The sequence below is a fragment of the Drosophila takahashii genome, chromosome 4 (genome assembly GCF_030179915.1).
Source record: "Drosophila takahashii strain IR98-3 E-12201 chromosome 4, DtakHiC1v2, whole genome shotgun sequence".
NCBI lineage: Eukaryota > Metazoa > Arthropoda > Insecta > Diptera > Drosophilidae > Drosophila > Drosophila takahashii.
In genome coordinates this window covers 523393-544880 of record NC_091682.1, presented here as the reverse complement: position 1 = coordinate 544880, position 21488 = coordinate 523393, and the positions used below count along the sequence as shown (strand labels likewise).

The 21488-nt window shown below is 34.2% G+C and overlaps 1 protein-coding gene and 1 long non-coding RNA gene across 7 annotated transcripts in view; one reads left to right on the top strand and one right to left on the bottom strand.

The window, feature by feature from the left end:
- Position 1: 1 nt before the first annotated feature.
- LOC138913752 (uncharacterized) lies at positions 2-548 on the top strand. The gene is made up of 2 exons (XR_011419580.1): positions 2-384; positions 448-548. It is a non-coding gene; the product is annotated as an uncharacterized lncRNA (long non-coding RNA).
- Positions 549-13503: 12955 nt separating this feature from the next.
- Positions 13504-21488, bottom strand: part of anne (anne boleyn) — a 52833-nt gene continuing 44848 nt past the window's right edge. For all 6 annotated transcript variants that reach the window (XM_070218143.1, XM_070218142.1, XM_044395420.2 and 3 more), the window contains 2 exons: positions 14720-16598; positions 13504-14648 (listed from right to left, as the gene is read on the bottom strand). In XM_070218143.1, the coding sequence (XP_070074244.1) occupies positions 14053-14648; positions 14720-16598 (2475 nt within the window). In that variant the 3' untranslated portion in view covers positions 13504-14052. The remainder of the gene's footprint in view (positions 14649-14719; positions 16599-21488) is intronic.

Here is a 21488-nt window from a genome sequence, read left to right as displayed (position 1 = left end):
GCCATGTCCGTCTGTCCGTCCGTATGAACGCTGAGATCTCGGAAATTATAAAAGCTAGAAGATTGACATTTTGCATGCAGATTCTAGGTTCCTACGCAGCGCAAGTTTGTTTCAAAAGGGTGCCAGGCCCCCTCTAACGCCCACAATCGCTTATATACGATTTTAAAAATTTCAATATTTCGGAAAAGTAACAATGCAGTTTATTGTGTTTATCAATACCTATCGAAATGTAGAAGAAATTTTTTAAATCGGACCATTCGTTAAAAAGTTACCGCGGATCAAAGTTCTTATATCCATCCCCTTCGCACTCAATTTAGCTGAGTAACGGGTATCTGATAGTCGGGGCACCCGACTATAGCGTTCTCTCTTGTTATGTATTATATGGTAAGTTCAACTAAACATACTTAATAAGTTGACAACTAATTTCCCACTTATTCTTAAATATAGATGCAGTAAAGGGAGGTGGACTAAATAGCCGATTACTACATTACATTGGAGCGAGATGTCTTAATAAAATAAATAATAAAATTATAATTTTTAGTTGAAAACTTAATCTTTTTTTTGTCTTCGAATAAACTTCGAAGAAAATACCAGTTCGTAAAGTATTTGCATTACAATCCTATATACAGGCTAAACAAGTCAGTAAAACGGGTGCATTACAAACCTATAAACCAGGTGTCCTATTCAGTAATGCACTTGCATTACAGTCTCATATAATTGGTAAGCCACTCAGTAAAGCAAATAGATTATGCCAGGGCTGTGAACCCATATTATTATACCCGTTACTCGTAGAATAAAAGGGTATATTAGATTCGTGCAAAAGTATGTAACAGCTAGAAGGAAGCGTTTCCGACCCCATAAAGTATATATATTCTTCTTCGTCCGTCTGTCCATCTGTATGAACGCTGAGATCTCAGAAACTACAAAAGCTAGAAAATTGAGATTTCCCACACATATTCTTTGGCTTCCTACGCAGCGCAAGTTTATTTCAGACGAGCGCCACGCCCCCTCTAACGCCCACAATCGCCCACTAACGATTTTAAAATGGGTCCTGCGCCCACATCTTTAAAGATTTCCGAGAAGTATAAATGCAATTTTGTTGTGTATATTTATACCTATCGAAATGTATATTTTTCGAATCGGACCATTCATTAAAATGTTATACGCAATCAAAAAAATACATATTTATCTCCCTCGCACTCCCTTCAGCTGAGTTACGATTATTATTAGTCGGGACACCAACCCGAGTACAGCGTTCGCACTCCCTTTAGCTGAGTGACGGGTATTAGATAGTCGGGACACCAACCCGACTATAGCGTTCTCTCTTGTTTTTGAATGGGTTCGGATCGGGGTTCAAACCTAATCGACAGATAATGTTCCGGTTTGCGAACCGGTTCAATGATGAGCCGGAGCAGGGTTCAAGTTCGAACCAGGGTTCAAAAAAATAATTTTTTTTTAATGAAATAATAAAGTCAACATTTATTTCCATGTATTTTCATTGAAATATGTACCATAACATTAAGACTTATAAGTAAAGTTACTAGATTTATGATTTATAAGTGTTTACCAGTTAAGGCAAAGAGTATACTCTTTGCTTTAATCATGTAATTTTAATGTGGGCATACTGCGAAAAGTTTTGGAAGATGATAGTTATATACAGGGGTGTCACAAAAATCTCTTCCAACCGAAGACGGTTGGATTTTGCATTGATGCACGTAAGAGCTTTAACGGATTTCGATTGGAAATAATTTCTGTGACACCCCCGATAAGGTGTGTTTCAAAATTATACGACACCAACACACTTATTTTTTGAAAATTTGTAGCGTTGTTGTTGTTTATAGAAAGCGAAATATTTAAATGCAGATCGAAAGAACAATGTATGATGTGTACGAAAAAAAATACCTCGCGTCCTTGTTCCTCTTTTTAAGGATTTACCGCTAATTTTTCGAAATATCGTCTATTTTTCGGCTATGTGCGATTGTTTCATAACTATACGACACCATCGATTTTTTCCGGTCCCAATGATCAAACTTGACCGAAATTTTTTTTCTGGTTAAATATAAACTAAAAGGTTCCATTTTGAGAGTAATCCAGCCCAAAGGTCCTTTCAATCTTCAACCAATACATAAATACTGAATATGTCTCTCTACACGTTAAAAAAGTAGTTTTTCGAAGTCATGTCCCACAATTCGTCTTAACTTTTGTCTGGTCAATATTCTTAGCACTTTTGAATCAAATAAAAATCCTTTTCAGGTTATTACATGCACGAAACAGACCTCAAAAATTATTTTTTAAAGTATTGCCCTTTTGGAACCAAATTGTTTTATTCCAAAAATATTTGATTTTGGGCGATACTTCCTGTCAAAATGCAAAAATTTGTTCTTCAAAACCTTTATAAACTTTCCACATTTCACGATTGGAACATTTGAAATGCGATCCCCAGTCTGCGCCCCCTTCATGAAATCCCATTGAGAAAACACTCAAATTCATATGAAACAAGAAAGGAAGCTACCTTCGGCCAGCCGAAGCTTATATACCCTTGCAGATAAAAGAATGCTTACTCGGTGCAGTTCCAGGGATTCCAGATTCAGCGTGCCTATTTATTTAAATTTTGTTTTTAGGTAGTCAAGAATCAAAAAGCCTACTTTCTACAAAGTTACAATGAATTTTCTTATATTTGTTTGAATATTCCTATGGGAGCCTTAAGATATAGTGGTCCGATCCGGCTCGCTCCGACATATGTACTACCTGCAATGGAAAGAAGACTTTCGGGAATGTTTCATCGCGATAGCTTTAAAACTGAGAGACTAGTTCGCATAGAAACGGACAGACGGACAGACGGACAGACGGACAGACGGACAGACAGACAGACGGACAGACGGACAGACGGACATGGCTAGATAGACTCGGCTATTGGTGCTGATCAAGAATATATATACTTTATGTGGTCGGAAACGTCTCCTTCACTGCGTTGCAAACATCTGACTGAAATTATAATACATATGGGCGGTTCTTTTACAAACCGAACACCTTTTATTGGCTCACATTTTTGATTTGCCTGAAACTTTTTTTACACGTACTATTCGGAAAATAAGTAAACACGTGTATCAGGATTTGACCGAAAAAAAATTATTTTCCTAGTTAGAATTTTTTTAAGTGTGCCAAAAATTGTCAAATTTGAAAAAGTACCCTCTCATTGAAAATCTGTATCTCCGGTTATATGAATCCAATTGACTTCATGTCTTTTGCATTAATTTCTCTAAAACCTCTCCTTTCAAAAAAAAATTTCTTAAAAAAAAATTTTTTTTATTTCTTAAAAATAAAAACAAATTAAGATTTAAAAAAATTTTGTAACTATTGCCCCCACAAAAAAAAAATTTTTTTTTTATTTTAATACTTGCGCCATATTGTTAGTTACAATCGGTTTTTGTAAAAAGTTGGAGCCACTTTTAGTTTTTAAAATATCGAATTTGTTTTAGCAATGCCTCGGCTTTTTTCTATGAAAAAACGTCGCAGCAAGTAGATCTACTCTCTCACTCTTATCGGATCCTAATGGAATTTATGTTTTCTCATTGTTTACTAGTCCTTTAACAATTGTTAATGATTAAAAGTTAAGTTTTAAGTTTTTTGACAATTTCTGAATGACAAAAAGTAAAAAGTCATTTTTTAATCAATTAAAAACTTACAACTATTTATTTATCCGTCTATTTAATAAACAATAATTTTATATTTATTTTATTTATTATTTTTTTATATTATGTAATTTATTAAACATTTTTAGATATTTATTTTTAAATTTAAAAAAAAAATTAATTAAATTTTATAATTTTTTATTTTTATTAAATAAATTTTTTTAAAAACTTAAAAAAAAATATTTAAAAATGTTAAATAAATTACATAATATAAAAAGTAATAAATAAAATAAATTTAAAATTATTGTTTATTAAATAGACGGTTAAATAAATAGTTGTAAGTTTTTAATTGATTAAAAAATGACTTTTTACTTTTTGTCATTCAGAATTGTCAAAAAACTTAAAACTTAACTTTTAATCATTAACAATTGTTAAAGGACTAGTAAACAATGAGAAAACATAAATTCCATTAGGATTCGATAAGAGTGAGAGAGTAGATCTACTTGCTGCGACGTTTTTTCATAGAAAAAAGCCGAGGCCTTGCTAAAACAAATTCGATATTTTAAAAACTAAAAGTGGCACCAACTTTTTACAAAAACCGATTGTAACTAACAATATGGCGCAAGTATTAAAATAAAACAAAATTTTTTTTTTTGTGGGGGCAATAGTTACAAATTTTTTTTAAATCTTAATTTGTTTTTATTTTTAAGAAATAAAAAAAAATTTTTTTTTAAGAAATTTTATTTTGAAAGTAGAGGTTTTAGAGGAATTAATGCAAAAGACATGAAGTCAATTGGATTCATATAACCGGAGATACAGATTTTCAATGAGAGGGTACTTTTTCAAATTTGACAATTTTTGGCACACTTAAAAAAATTCTAACTAGGAAAATAATTCTTTTTCGGTCAAATCCTGATACACGTGTTTACTTATTTTCCGAATAGTACGTGTAAAAAAAGTTTCAGGCAAATCAAAAATGTGACATTTTTTTTTTGGCCAAATCTGTTCGGTTTGTAAAAGAACGGCCCATATGTCGGAGCGAGCCGGATCGGACCACTATATCTTAAGGCTCCCATAGGAAAATTCAAACAAATATAAGAAAATTCATTGTAACTTTGTAGGAAGTAGGCGTTTTGATTCTTGACTACTTAAATACAAAATTTAAATAAATAGAAACGCTGAGTCTGGAATCCCTGGAACTGCACCGAGTGAGTATTCTTCTATCTGCAAGGGTATATAAGCTTCGGCTGGCCGAAGGTAGCTTCCTTTCTTGTTTAGTTTATATTTAACCAGAAAAAAAATTTCGGGTAAGTTTGATCATTGGAACCGGAAAAAATCAATGGTGTCGTATAATTATGAAACACCTTAAAATTAAGATTTTGTTATAAGTTATGCCACGGAGGCAAATATTATATTGTTTTCACATGAAATTCTTTGTTTTGTTATAACGATTAAATACAAACACAATCACTTTAATACGACTTTTAATAAAAAAAATATTTAAGAAATTTATGGTGTCGTATAATTTTGAAACACACCTTATTATTAGATTGTTTGAGTTAGATGCAGTCATTGCATAGCCACAAAAATTGGTGCATTTTTATTTCCCTTGGTAAATAAACTCTATGTTAATATGATCAGAAAACCCCCCACACTGTTCAATAAAAAAACACGAACAAACAAAATAAATTTTTCGTGAACCGAACCGAATATCAAAAAAAAAAGTTCCGGTTCGGTTCCGGTTCAATTATAAAAAAATTCGGCGCTCCGGCTTACGGTTCGGTTCGTTTTCTAAAAAAAAGTGAACCACTCCGGTTCGGAGTGGTTCAGCTCCGGAGTGGTTCACAGCCCTGGATTATGCAACAGTATATAGGACGGTAATGCAGCACGAAGTGTGCTCGTATACTAGCGGAAAACGCGGACAACCTTTTGGAATCGTAAACAGTGCTGTGGTATGAAACCAATTCTCGAAGGAAAATTTCTGCCACTGCACTATGGGAAAAAAGTCTATTTTTTGGCATAAACTCTAGTTTTAGAGATACAATTTAGAAATTTTTTATATATACTATTAAGATAAAGCTGTAATTTCGGTTTTTGTTGTTTGAATCGGACCATTGCTTTCATCCAACGCCCACGCCGCATATTCAAATTAATTGTCAGGTATTTTAAAAAATTTGTATTTGTATTGGTAAGACGGTAAAATAATTTCGGATTACGTTAATTTTTAAAATTTGTCAACAAAAAAAAAATTGCTGACATGTACAAGAAAAGTGAAACATTATCTAAGAGCAGATGCCAATTTTAGCTTTAACGGGGGTCCAGCTTCTTTATATTTGAGCCCTTTGGAGCCAGGATTTTCACTTGACTTGTCCCTTTCCATAAATTCAATTTTTAAGATTAATGAAAGACACTTAGATTGTTTTTTTATTAAAAAAAAATATTTTTTATGTTTATAAGTTGCTGGATTTAAGTCAGTTTTTTGAAGAAACGTGCAAAAAGTTGCAAAAATCATTAGTTTTGCGATATTAAGGATACATTTGGTAATAACTTTGCGTTTTTACCTTTTTGCAACTTTGTGCCATTTATAAGTTGTACACCACGGAACACAAACAAACTTGTTAGTTTTAAGCTAAAAAGATACACATTTAAAACAGTTCACAGTTGGACAACAAGCCATAATAATCAAAACATGTAATATAAGATACATTTATAAATACCTTTGCTACGATTTGACGATTTGATTCCACAAAATAAGCACTGAAAGTTTGCAAAGATTTTTCACTAATTTACGCACACAACAACGTCAATCGAACAACTGATTTTGTTCGCTTATCAACTGATAACTGTTCTTGTCTAATTAGGGTATGTAAATTCACAAAATATATTTAATTTTTATACCCTTGCAGAGGGTATTATAATTTCAGTCAGATGTTTGCAACGCAGTGAAGGAGACGTTTCCGACCACATAAAGTATATATATTCTTGATCAGCACCAATAGCCGAGTCTATCTAGCCATGTCCGTCTGTCCGTCTGTCCGTCTGTCTGTCTGTCCGTCTGTCCGTTTCTATGCGAACTAGTCTCTCAGTTTGAAAGCTATCGCGATGAAACTTTCCCGAAAGTCTTCTTTCTATTGCAGGTAGTACATATGTCGCAGCGAGCCGGATCGGACCACTAAATCTTAAGGCTCCCATAGGAATATTCAAACAAATTTAAGAAAATTCACTTTGTAGGTAGTAGGCGTTTTGATTTTTGACAACTTAAAAACAAAATTTAAATAATAGGCACGCTGAATTTGTAATTCCTGGAACTGCACAGAGTGAGCATTAAACTATAGGTGTTTGCTTTATCTGCAAGGGTATATAAGCTTCGGCTGGCCGAAGCTAGCTTCCTTTCTTGTTAAAAATAATTTGTAAAACAAGTTGATTTTATGCCAAAAAAATTGACTTTTTTCCCATAGTGCATTGGGATGTAACGTGTGGCTGTGAACAGTGAAAAACTGAGCAAGCAATCAACTGAGCAAGTGTGCAAAATAAGTAAGTTGACTTATTTAAAAAAACTTATTTTAAAAAACTTAAAAAAAATAGGATGTTGAAGCTAAACTGAAGTTTATGCCGATTTTTTACACAAGTTAAATCAAGACCTGTACGGATGGAAACCAGTCGATTTCAATGCCAAAGAATCATATATAGAAACGAAATCTTTAAAGGATTTTAAGCACTACTTGCAAACAAACTTTTGGATTTATATTTGACTTGTTTTAAATATATTCCAATTTATTTTCAACGTTATTTAAGTAAAGGTTTTGTTTCAAATTTGGAAAATAAATAGTTGCTTAAGCCTAGTACTCAGTACGACGAAAACTGCTAGCTAAGCATAGGAGTAAGCGAGAGGCAAATAGGTAGCTAAAGCCCTTAGCCGGGGACTTTTTCCCACCTCGGTACTCAGTTGAGCTAAGGAAATAGTAAGAAAATACCACTAAAATACTAGATTTAGCGGATGAATTCTGATGAACGCCTTTAGCCGCGGCCCAAAGAATAAAAAATTTGATCTTTGGCTGTGTTTGTGCAGAAGCGGTATGCCAATAACATATTATAAATAGAATGAAAACCCCAAAAACCAATGGAAAACTGCCTGTAGGAGTTGTAGCAATACATATCCTCATTCCAACAGCAAATTTAAAGCTTGCGACCTAGGTCGGCTAATCATTTTGTAATATTTCAAAATTGGCGCCAGTTAATTTGCTTGCTAAGAGTAAGACCATTCTACATGCATTGCGGATGAACTCCGAAAACTTCGGTCACACCAAAAGATTAATATTTTTCGACTAGTAAAACTCTTAGCCGTACTGAGTACTAGGCTTAACGCATTTAGCCGCGGCCCAAAGCAAATTTAAAGCTTGCGACCCAGGTCGGCTCAACATTTTGTAATATTTTAAAATTGGCGCCAGTTGATTTGTTTGCTGTGTGTGAACGAGCTCTGAACACTTCGGTCACACTACAAAAGAATAATATTTTTCGACTAGTGAAACTCTTAGCCCAACTGAGTACTAAAGCCTAGTACTCAGTTCGGCTAAGAGTTTTACTAGTCGAAAAATATTAATCTTTTAGTGTGACCGAAGTTTTCGGAGTTCATCCGCAATGCATGTAGCACGGTCTTACTCTTAGCAAACAAATTAACTGGCGCCAATTTTAAAATATTACAAAACGTTAAGCCGACCTGGGTCGCAAGCTTTAAATTCGCTATTGGAATGGCAATATGTATTGCAGCAACTCCTACAGGCAGTTTTCCATTGGTTTTTGTGGTTTTCCTTCCATTTATATGTTATTGGCACACCGATTCTGCACAAACACAGCCAAAGATTAAATTTTGTATTCTTTGGGCCGCGGCTAAAGGCGTTCATCGGAATTCATCCGCTAAATCTAGTTTTTTTCGGTATTTCCTTACTGTTTCCTTAGCTCAACTGAGTACCGAGGTGGAAAAAAGTCCCCGGCTAAAGGCGTTAGCTACCTATTTGCCTCTCGCTTACTCCTATGCTTAGCTAGCAGTTTTCGTCGTACTGAGTACTAGGCTTAAGCTTAAAGTACCTATATTCTTGATCGCCAATAGCCGAGTCATAAAATCATAAAAAATACAAGGAAAAATAATTTGAAATTTTTTCTTTGCAGTTATTATTAGTTTTGATTGGAGAACAACTTTGCATCAAAACTTTTTTGTTTTAAGCCCCAGGAAAAAAAGTTAAAAATTTGACCTTAAAAAAATTGTCTAATTTGCTCTCTTTTCAAAGGGTGCTTAATGGGTTAAGAAAATTTTTGTGTCATTTAAACGGAATTGAAGTGTTCTTTTCATAGGTGCCAAAATGTTTATATTATAAGTTCAAAATATGAGTACAGTTAACATTCAAATTTGTGAAAATACTTTTGACTAGGGTTGTATATTGTTTATACTTTTCTAGTGCTTTTACATAAATTTTACATTTATTTACGCGGCTAAAATTTTGAAATGCAACTGAAAAAAAAATATCAAAAGTATCTGATATATCGATGTTTTTTTGGCGATATATTATATATCATATTGATATTTTTCCTAAAGAAAATATATCAGCGTTACGATATTTTTAAAATATTTGACATCCCTATTACCGACCAAGAATGGCCAAATTGGAGGTCCTAGCCAGCTTTAATGGGTTTGTGGGCGTTAGAGTGGGCGTGACAAACTTAAAAAACAAAAGGCCAATCGATAGGTATTGGCGAAACCAATACATACAAGTTACAATTTTCATAACAGCATCAAAACTGTACCCACAGCTTGTGTGCGTTAGAGGCGCGTAGCACCTTTTTGAAACAAACTTGCGCTGCGTAGGAACGCCTAGAATGTCCATACAAAATGCATCTTATAGTTTCCGAGATCTCAGCGTTCATACAGGCAGACAGAAACAGACGGACATGGCTAGATCGACTCGGCTAGTGACATATATACTTTATTGGGTCGGAAACTCTTCCTTCTACCTTCTTTCTACCTTGACACCACATTTTAAATAGGTTATAATATACCAGGGACCGTAAATAATCATTATTTGAGATTTTTATTTTAAAAGGCCTACTGAGGTTTTTACATATTTTAATCAACAATTTAACTGGTTTTTATGCACTTTATAGACATTAACAAATAACAGTTAATTTGCTTTCCAGATTTGTTGAAATGCATATACTTTGTGCACAAGAGCAAAAAAAACGATATTTTTGACGTTTAAAACAAAATATCACAGTAGTCTTTTTAAAATAAAAATCTCAAATAATGATTATTTACGGTCCCTGTAATATACATATATAATATATAATATGTAATATATACCCTTTTTATGCAAAAACCATTATACAGAGGTGCCAAAAAATCGCACTGCACTAAATTAGGACTGAGATTATATGAACAAAAATATAAAACGTATGAACTCAGCGCTGAGCAATTTCTGTGGGAGCCATGATATCTTCGTTGCTTTTAGGTTCGCATTAGAGCCCTGCGTAAATCATTTCATTTCTGTTTATTTTATGAAGCACTGTTTGTGAATCGTCACTGTGAAGGAAGTAAGAAAAACCATATTAAAAATTCCAAAACAATTCACAAAAAACTGATGAGTGACCTAAAAATTAGGGACATAAGGTGTCTTTGGATCAAAAATGCATTGTAAAAGAAATTATTTTTTTTTAATTTTTAAACGCTGTTTACAAATGAAGATTTTTAAACTTTGCTGTGACTTTAAAGTTTTGAATGCGCCCACCTCCTCGTGTGGTTGAGTTACATTGAATTTTCCAAAACGACAGTATAACAGAGACATGTAACTATTTAATTCCGAAAAGATTTCCAAAATTGGTTGACCACTCTTGAAGACATATCCCAAAAGACAAAGAAAATTTGTGATTTTCTTAAATTAAAGATACCGCAAATACCAGAGCTGATGGACTATAGGCGTAGTGGCAACTTATGCTTAAAAAAGCCTCATTTATCGAAATAAAATGGTGGCAGGCCTGGACACCGACCCATGTCACATTTTGTCGGCCTGTGTAATTGAGAATATTGTCAAAGCACAGACAACTCACACCCAAAAACTGTTTTGATAAAATTAACCAATATTATTGTCCCCAACCACAAAAATTGTGTATTCCACCAATCATATAGTTACTCTTACGTAATACGAAAGGGTTACTTACTATTTTCATAGAAAATATACAATTTTTAGTTGTTTCCCTGCAGCAAAGTAATTTATAAGTAATATTAAAAAGGTAGTTGTCCAATTATCTTTTCTGAAAGTGACTTCCATCCTACACTTTATAAAGGTGCGAGTTGCACTTGACTTCCATCTAATGCGGTAGTATATTAAAGATTTAATATAAGTTTTTAAGTAAAGTCTTATTGACTCCGAATCGGACTTGTGCTTGGTTCATGAAGGGCTAGACCCAGTTGGGAACAAGAGAGAACGGTAAAGTCGGGTGCCCCGACTATCAGATACCCGTGAAAATACAAAACTTTGATCGGGCATAATTTCTTAACAAATGCAAGTTAAAAGTTACTAAATAAATACTAATACGAAAATATGAAGCTTAATTATAAGTACTTTTTGTCACTTTTGTTCATCTATAGTAGCCTGATATTTTCCTTGTTGAACTGAGACCCGTACACATACAATACATTAAAAATATCAGGCTACTATAGATGAAAACAAGTGACAAAAAGTACTTTAGTTAAGTCCATTGTAGCTAAAGAAGTAGAGGTCGCCCAACTTTGTGATTAGACAATCTTGAAGTTAAGGGGGGAGATTCATAAAAATGTCTTAGAAAACAAAAAAAAATCAATTTTTTTTATTATTTAAATCGGTAGTATAACTCTTTAAGAATGAGTCATAAAAGTTTCACGAAGAAATTCGAACTATCTTGGAACTTATACGAGGATGACGGCACACATCTTCCTTGTGCAGTAGATATATATCATTACTTTAAATGCGTTTTTCTCGAAACCATGTTTTTCTCAGCTGCGGATCGTGTATCTCAAAAAGTAATGCTTTGATCATCATGCTGCTTTTACGGAAATGTTTGTAATGAAATTGCCCACTGTCTGAACCTACTTTATGTAGAAATTTGTACGTTGAAGTATTTTTTGTACAGCAAAAACAACAAGAACAAGAAAAAAAGCTACCTTCGGCCAGCCGAAGCTTATATACTCTTGTAGATAAAGTAATGCTCACTCGGTGCAGTTCCAGGGATTCCAGATTCAGCGTTTATATTTTAATTTTGTTTATACATAAGTAGTCAAGAATGAAAACGCCTACTTCCTACAAAGTTACAATGAATTTTCTTATATTTGTTTGAATATTCCTATGGGAGCCTTAAGATATAGTGGTCCGATCCGGCTCGCTTTGACATAGGTACTACCTGCAATAGAAAGAAGACTTTCAGGAAAGTTTCATTGCGATGGCTTTAAAACTGAGAGACTAGTTCGCATAGAAACGGACAGACGGACATGGCTAGATAGACTCGGCTATTGGTGCTGATCCAGAATATATATACTTTATGTGGTCGGAAACGTCTCCTTCACTGCGTTGCAAACATCTGACTGAAATTATAATACCCTCTACAAGGGTATAAAAATAAGAATGTATGTTAGGTTCAGACAGTTTCTACATTATTTCTCAACAAAATAAATTTGGTTTCACAAAAATCGGATCCACACAGCGATTATATAAGAACTATGTAATCAACATGCCAAGTTGCAAACTTCCAGCACAAACCCTTATTGTTTAAAAAAAATCATGAAAAACTTGACAAATTTGCAGTTCTATATGTATCTCCCCCCTTAAAGGTTCAAGGTACCTTTTCTGCTAAATTGTGGCTCTGGGCTACGAAGGGTTTGGGCACTGTTTGTGAATCGTCCCTATGAAGAAAATAAGAAAAACCATTTTAAAAATTCCAAAACAATTCACAAAAACCTGATAAGTGTCATAAAAATTAAGGACATAAGGTGTCTTTAGATCAAAAATGCATTGTAGAAGACATATTTTTATTTAATTTTTAAACGCTGTTCACAAATGAAGACTTAAACTTTGCTGTGACTTTAAAGTTTTGAATGCGCCCACCTCCTCGTGGGGTGACATATCCCAAAAGACGAAGAAAATTTGTGATTTTCTTAAATTAAAGATACCGCAAATACGAGAGCTGATGGACTATAGGCGTAGTGGCAACTTATGCTTAGAAAAGCCTCATTTATCGAAATAAAATGGTGGCAGGCCTGGACACCGACCCATGTCACATTTTGTCGGCCCGTGTAATTCCTATGAATTTTTTGAATTTGCCAGATTTTTTTTGTGCTTTCTTTTGAGAACCAAAAGTAGAAAAGTTTTAACAAATCAATGTTAACTGCTTAGTAAATAAAATTCAGGCAGATTTGATTTAATCACAAAATTATGGCCCTTTCTTCTTCAAAAGAAATTGTCGATTGAATTATTTCGAAATTCATGCCATTCATTCATTTAATTCTATTAAACTCAAAATTCGAATATTAAACTCAAAATTCTAATTAATTCATTCATATAAAACAAAAAATTTAAAATAAGTTGGCATGTTAATTTTTGATAATTTAAAATCCAAAATTTAAAAGAATGCAATATTTGATCTGGTATCCCAGGGACAGCGCCGATTCCAATACGATCAAAATGCGTCGCTAAAATTGTTTTGAGACAAGTAATTTGGAGGTAGCACTAGAATTTCAGTCAAAAAATACCGCTGCACGATCAAGCAATGAAATTTAAGTATTTATTTCAACTGCAAGGTTCGGCTTGTCGAATTAAACTTCCATTCTTGCTAAAATATTTACTTGATTAAATTAATTTCGTTTTAACTATTTATTATATTAAAGTGTAGTCTAATACATTTAATAAAGAGCAGCGAGTACTTAAAAATAAATAAATAAACTTAGTCAAATAACGCAATGTACAGCCAAAATGAAAATTATAACATATTAAACACTTAATTACATCAAAAATACATGACCGCCATTATAAACATAATACGACAAAATTGCTTTAAACTTACATAAGTACAATTTTCTAGGATGGAGGATACTACGAATACATGGCAAAACTAAATAGGAACTAAATAATTTTGACTAAATCCCCTATAATGAATATGCAAATTCTTCAAATTATGCATTTCCTTATATGTACAAAGATTTCGGCGAGAATTATACGCTTTCTTACTTTCTTTTTTTAATGTAATTTACTAATTAAATCTAGTAAATTTTCCAAACGCAGCGTGATTTATGCGAGTTCTTAAAATTATGCATTTACTTATATTAAAATGTACAAAGATTTTGGCGAAAATTATTCCCTCGCTATACTTTCTATTAACTATTTTTTATTTTTAATGCATTTTACTAATTAAACCCTGGAAATTTTCCAAGCTGCGTATCATGATTTTGTTCAGCATGCAAACTGACATACGTGGGCTGCTCTATTTCCCAGTTGGTACCATTATTTGGTTCATAAACTTCAGTTATTGGTGGCCAATTTTTAATTTTGGAAATGTCGTACTCCAGACGCATGTATTTTTGCTTTGAAGTGACCCAGTTATTATCCCGCTGAACTTGGTATTTTTTAAACACTAGATATTCAACCAAAAATGATTCTACGAAAACATGACAAGTAAATGCTGCGGCTCCGTAAATAAGCATAAAGTATCGAAAACTCATCACAGGAGGTACAATGAGCTGAAAAAAATTTGCTACCCAGTCACTGGGGTTAATCACCAAATAGACAATAACGCATACATTTACAATAAATGCTAAGCAGAGTGGCCAATTTGACCATAGTGGCTGGCGATATGGCGCACCCTTTGAAAAAACAAAGGCAAGTATAATGTACTGAAAACTGGATATGCAAAACATAGTGTAATTTTCATAACAACCCAAATGGTCTTCGTCAGAAGGTTGGAACGGCGTAAACCACGGCTCTTGATGTAGATGAATCCACCCTAAAATCGTAAGATAAAACAAAAAATATTTAATTATTTTCAGTTTAGCGGAATATTATTCATATACTTACCAATCACTTGAAATCCTGTTACGACAGTAAGATGAAGTAAAAGGGATGCTAATGGAGTTGAAGATATTAATGAACTCAGGGGCACTTGTTTAACCAGATTTCCATCAAACGATCCAGTTTTACCAAAAAAGAATGCAAATATCGATATCAGTCCGAGGTCTACATAAAGATATTGCTTGTCTGTCAAATTCGAGTCGATGGAATAAAGAATCATAACAGATATGAACTGAACTAGCGAATAGGCAGCCATATATTTAAAAATCCCAAACGATGTAACTAATGCAGCGCGTCCTTCTTTAATAACGTTTGGAACTGCCGAAATCGTGGGATTGCGTGAAGTAAATGGCGACGCAATCGACGCTTCGGTCTCACTTAAGGAAATACCAGCATGAGCCACCTTTAGCGCACCACAGTCGTTGGCGCCATCACCACACATAGCAACGCAGTAATCCAAATTTTGAAGTTCTATAACAAGAGCCTGCTTTTGATCAGGTGACATTCGGGCATAAATCGAGCCGCGTGTTAATATTATTCCCATTTCCTCTGGAAAGTGGTCTTTTACAATCTGCCAAGTTCTACCATCCATTGCAAATATGTAGTGTTGCCGCCAGCTTTCGTCTTGAGTGCGCTTTATTCCAAGCTCAGCATCTGTTCCGTCATTGTGGGTCCATGTGTCTGTTGTCTTTACACTGGCTAAACTTTCACTCGTAGGCAGAATACTATCTGCATAACTTGAGCTTAATTCATTAACTAATGAATTCGTCGAATCAAGGCGAAATAGAGTTTGAGCACCGTCCGTGGTAAACTCACCCACACGATTCTCCTCGTGAAAAAAGTTACTGTTGCAATTTGATGTTAAAATAGATGAGGGCGTGATTTTACTTCCCAAATCTAGAGTGTACTGCAACTTGTAAAGTTTATCTGGACTTTTATCTATAATACATTCAGTACCAGAACCAGTGATTTTGTTTTGAATATTTGCAACACCTCCAAGCGGATCTGCGTGCACTGTTATAACAGCTTGCGATGCGCTTACTATACCACAATCTCTAGCAACGCTCATAGCAGTTAAAATATTATCGCCAGTAATCATTATAGTTCGAATTTTGGCCGAGTTTAGTGCATTGATTACTTTCGCAGTGTCTGGCTTGAGGCGATTTTCAAGTATCACAAAACCGAGAAATTCCAAGTTGTTTTCAACCTCTTCGCGGGATAGACGCTGTATTTTTGTATAGTTCATCTTTTGGACAAGAGCTTTAAATGCTATGGCAATAATTCGGTACCCTTTTTTCGCAAATGTCGACAACTGCTCAGAATAATTATCGGGAAGGCTTTGCGGTGTGCAAAGCTTCTGTAACATCTCCGGAGAACCTTTGCAGTACACGTTAAATACTTGGTCACTCAGACAACGAGTAATGACGGACATTCGCTGAAGACTCGAAGAAAATGGAAATTCTCTAACGATACCATGATCAAAATTATTTTGAGCTTGCGAGATACCAACAGTAGCTAGTAAATCGTCCAGAGAAGATTGCCGGTTAATTTTACTCTTGGATCCCGAATCGTGTGAGGTTAAGTCGGAAACGCTATGTCTTGGTTGTCTTAAAATAGTTGGATAAAGAATACCATATTTTTCATTATCTGGTATGTTATTTGCGTCTTCTAGTGTCCAACCCGTGGATTGAAACATTTTTAAATCCAACGGATCCCCCATCATTGTTCCATTCATTATTGTTATAGAGTGACACGTTGCCATGCCGAAAAGAAAATGATCGTACGGCAATCGGTCCACGTTTTTTAACGGTATTTGGAATTGATTTGTTGATGATTTGGGCACAACTCCCCACATATCAAGTCCATCTTCTGTGAGTGTTCCAGTCTGAAATAATGTAATGAATTATTAATTAGTGCATATATATAAACCCAAAGTTAATTTATTTAAAAATGTTTCGAATTATAATAGTATTTAAACTAATTTAATTAATTTTACGATGTTTAAATTTGTTATAATTTATTTTTGGTGGAACAATGGTATATAAATTAGACATCTGCATGACTGGAATCAAACAGGCTTTGAAATGATTCCATTCGAATAGAATAGAGTTGAGTAAATGCTCAGCACACTATGACTAGAATGGATTGCATCTTGGTCCGTATAGAGTATGACAGAAAAGGCCTAGAGTTAAACGAGTGATAACGAAAAACAGAATGTCATATTTGAATAGGCTGAAATCATTCGAGTTATTCGAATCCATTCGATTTTCTTATATGACGTCATAAGGGCAAAATAGAAAATTAAATTTGTTTTGATATACATATATGTATGTCTATAAATAAGTATTTTTGTGATTTCTTATTTTCGAAATTACCAAGCTCCCCTTAGTTTAAACTCAAAACACATGCAAAAATCCACGAGAATTAAAAAAAAATATGGAAAAACAATTAGTTTTATGTCAGAACCAAAAAATTTGCCTCTATCGCCACAGATAAAGAAAGGAATGGTCTTCCTTGGACCGCGACTTCTTAGTATTGTCATCCTGGAGTTTGTTAGATAAATTCTTAAGAAGTTGCGGTCCAAGGAAGACCATTCCATTCTGCCTCTTCACTACACTATTTTGTACTTCTCCTCCTTGGTCCGCGAATTCTTAGGATTTGCGGTAGAAGGAAGACCATTCCTTTCTGCCTCTTCACTACACTATTTTATATTTCTCCTACTTGGTCCGCGAATTCTTAGGATTTAAATATGAAAATGGCATGGTTGGATTCAGTGGCGAGCTAAAACTAAAGGTAGATTTGTAATTTAAAAAAAAGACAAAAAGCCCAATATTTATGTAAGTATTTCAAAACAAATTTAATTTTCCATTTTGCCCTTATGACGTCATGTAAGAACTCGAATGGATTCGAATAAATTCGTCTGAGTTGTTCGTGTACTCATTTACTCGATTCGTTTTCCATCACCATTTCTGGTTCGACTGAGTTTTACGTCAGTACACTTATTTATTCAAGCCAGTTTTCCTACACATTCCAACTCATTCAACTCATTTTGAACATTGTCAATTCGAATATGTATTTTTTGTTATTCATGCAGATGTCTAATATAAATTAAAGTTTCCAAAAAATCGACAGAAGGACTATAAGTCGACAATATGCCTTGTGTTTCTACCAGGGACCGTAAATAACAGTTATTTGTGATTTTTATTTTAAAAGGCCTACTGAGATTTGTACAAGTTTTTATTAACAATTTAACTGGTTTTTATGCACTTTATAGACATGAACAAATAACAGTTAATTTGCTTTCTAGATTTGTTGAAATGCATATACTTTGTGGACAAGAGTAAAAAGAACGTTATTTTTGAAGTTTAAAACCAAATATCACAGTAGTCTTTTTAAAACAAAAATCACAAATAACTGTTATTTACGGTCCCTGGTTTCTACTACCGATTTTGAGTCGACTGCTTTCGATGTATTTTTATACCCTTGCAGAGGGTATTATAATTTCAGTCAGATGTTTGCAACGCAGTGAAGGAGACGTTTCCGACAACATAAAGTATTTTTGATCAGCACCAATAGCCGAGTCTATCTAGCCATGTCCGTCTGTTATAAAAAAAACGTATAAAAACTAACAAAGCAACCTAATCATAATGAAATACATTTTAGGATTTTGCCAACGTATAAAAACGACAAGTCGATGATATCGAAAACAGTCAACTGATATGGTGTCAAACCTATAAACATACTTTTCCGATATATTTTGCGTCTCTGATTCCAAAAATGAAGAAATCAAGAAAGGAAGCTTACTTAGTCCAGCCGAAGCTAATTTAATTAAATTAAACATATTGTAATTAAATAGGAATGATTTTACCCTTGTAGATGTTTCATTTAACAATATTTTGATATTAATTGTTATACCCTTGAAGAGGGTATTATAATTTCAGTCAAAAGTCAAAAGGCATCAATAGCCGAGTCCATCTAGCCATGTCCGTCTGTCCGTTTTTATGCGAACTAGTCGCTCAGTTTTCAAGCTATCGCGATGAGACTTTCCCAAAAGTCTTCTATCTATTGCAGGTAGTACATATGTCGGAACGAGCCCGATCGGACCACTATATCTTATGGCTCCCATAGGAATAATCAACAAAATAAGAGAAAAAACTTTGTAACTTTGTAGAAAGAAGGCGTTTTGATTTTTGCCATTGTAAAAACAACATTTTAAGTAGAAATACCTGCAAGGGTATATAAACTTCGGCTGACCGAAGTTAACTTTCATTCTTGTTTCCTACATAAGGATACAAAATATAACCGTTCGATTACACTGGTCGACAAAATAGCCCAAGACTAAACGCTGAAAAACTTGAAAGGATTTAAGTTGTAGATTACTACCCCATATTTGGAAACTTTCCATCACGTCGAAGTTTTTAGAAATCCGTGGTTAAAGTTCCAAATTTTCGATTTTTAGGCACTTTTTGCGGCTTAATAGCAAGAAAACCCTTCGTAGCCCAGAGCCACAATTTAGCAATAATGGTACTTTGAATCTTTAGCTTCAACAGTTTCCAATTACCAAGTCGGGCGATCTCTACTTCTTTAGCTACATTGGAATTTACTAAGGTTAGTTTTGTCACTTTTTTTTTTTTTTTATTTATAGTAGCTTCATATTTTTATTGTTGAAATGAGACCCGTATACACACTATACATTAAAAATATCAGGCTACTACAAATAGAAAAAATTGACAAAGTTGACTTTAGTAAAATGCATTATAACTCAAGAAGTAGAGGTCGCCCAACTTAGTGATTAGACACTGTTGAAGTTAAAGTTTCAATGTACCATTTCCAACAAATTGCGGTTCTGGGCTATAATCGGTTTATTTTTTATTCGGCCACAAAAAGTGCCTATAAATCGAAAATTTGGAACATTTACCACGGAATTCTCAAAACCGTGACGTGATAGAAAGTTTCCAATTATGGGGTAGTAATCCAAGGCTTAAAACCTTTCAGGTTTTGTAGCGTTTACTCATGGGCCGGGCCAAAAAAAAAGTCCGGATTTTGTCGACCTGTGTTATTTATTGTTAAATTTAATTCAAAATTCTGAATTATTAAAAAATGGTCATGTCCCAGATTAGAAGAGAATACAATAAAAAATAATTTTCCGATCAGGGTGGACGAGACTTATATACTTTTATGAAAGTTTCAAACCGATAGCTTCAAAACTAAGAGACAAGTATGCGTAGAAACAGAAAGACAGGCAAAAAATAAATATCCCTCACGAGCAGAGCTTGCAAATAACTGTCAACCGATATTACTAAGGCAGTTAGACTCTCGACAAAACCGAAAATAATGTTGCTAACAAAATCTCTCTCTTAGCGGAACCCTTTTTTTGTTTTGCTTCCGGATTCGATCCGACCTTTCAGATCAACCGAACAACCGCGCCTAACGGTAATAATAAAACAAGAGAGAACGCTATAGTCAGGTTGGTGTCCCGACTATCTAATACCCGTCACTCAGCTAAAGGGAGTGCGAACGCTGTACTCGGGTTGGTGTCCCGACTAATAATCGTAACTCAGCTAAAGGGAGTGCGAGGGAGATAGATATATAAATTTTGATTGCGTATAACTTTTGAATGAATGTTCCGATTTGAAAAATGTCTTCTACATTTTGATAGGTATAAATATACACAACAAAACTTCTCGGAAATCTTTAAAGATGTGGGCGCAGGACCCATTTTAAAATCGTTAGAGGGCAATTGTGGGCGTTAGAGGGGGCGTGGCGCTCGGCTAACATAAACTTGCGCTGCGTAGGATGCCCAAGAATATGTGTGGGAAATCTCAACCTTCTAGCTTTTGTAGTTTCCGAGATCTCAGCGTTCATACAGACAGACAGACGGACATGGCTAAATCGACTCGGCTAGTGCCCCTGATCAAGAATATATATACTTTATGGGGTCGGAAACGCTTCCTTCTAGCTGTTACATACTTTTGCACGAATCTAATATACCCTTTTACTCCACGAGTAACGGGTATATTTACGATTTTAAATAAACGGAAAACAAGCTGAGGAGTACGAACTCGTGTTCATCAACCGCCCACGCCGCATACATACTTTTAAAGGCAAGGAACTAAAAAAAATGTATTTGTTATTCCAAAATTTAATATTCAATGCCTTTCGCAACAAAACTAAAGTACCTTCTTTTTGGATATTTTTTGCCAAATAGAAGCAGCATGCAAAGGTTTGTCAGTTGGCGTGTCCTTTTCCAAAATTGAAATTTTTAGGTCCGTTATTCTGTGACATTTTTGCCAATTACGATTATAAAAGGCAAAAAACTGCTTAAGTTTCTTTTTTAACAAATCATCGTTTGCGAAACAAATTCCATTACAGCGGATTGTTGTCGGTTGTTGTCGATTCAAACATTAAATTGATTATTTGTAATAATCGCACATTAAATGATATTTTTAAGAGAAATAATATCGCTCACAAATAATGATTACACAGGTCGACAAAATCAAGACTTTTTCTTGGCCCAAGAATAAACGCTACAAAACCTGAAAGGATTTTAGCTGTAGATTACTACCTCATACTTGGAAACTTTCTATCACGTCGAAGTTTTTAGAAATCCGTGGTAAAAGTTCCAAATTTTCGATTTTTAGGCACTTTTTGCGGCTTAATAGTAAGAAAACCTTTCGTAGCCCAGAGGCACAATTATATATATACACAATTATATATATACACACAATTATATATATATATATATATCTTGATCAGCACCAATAGCCGAGTCTAT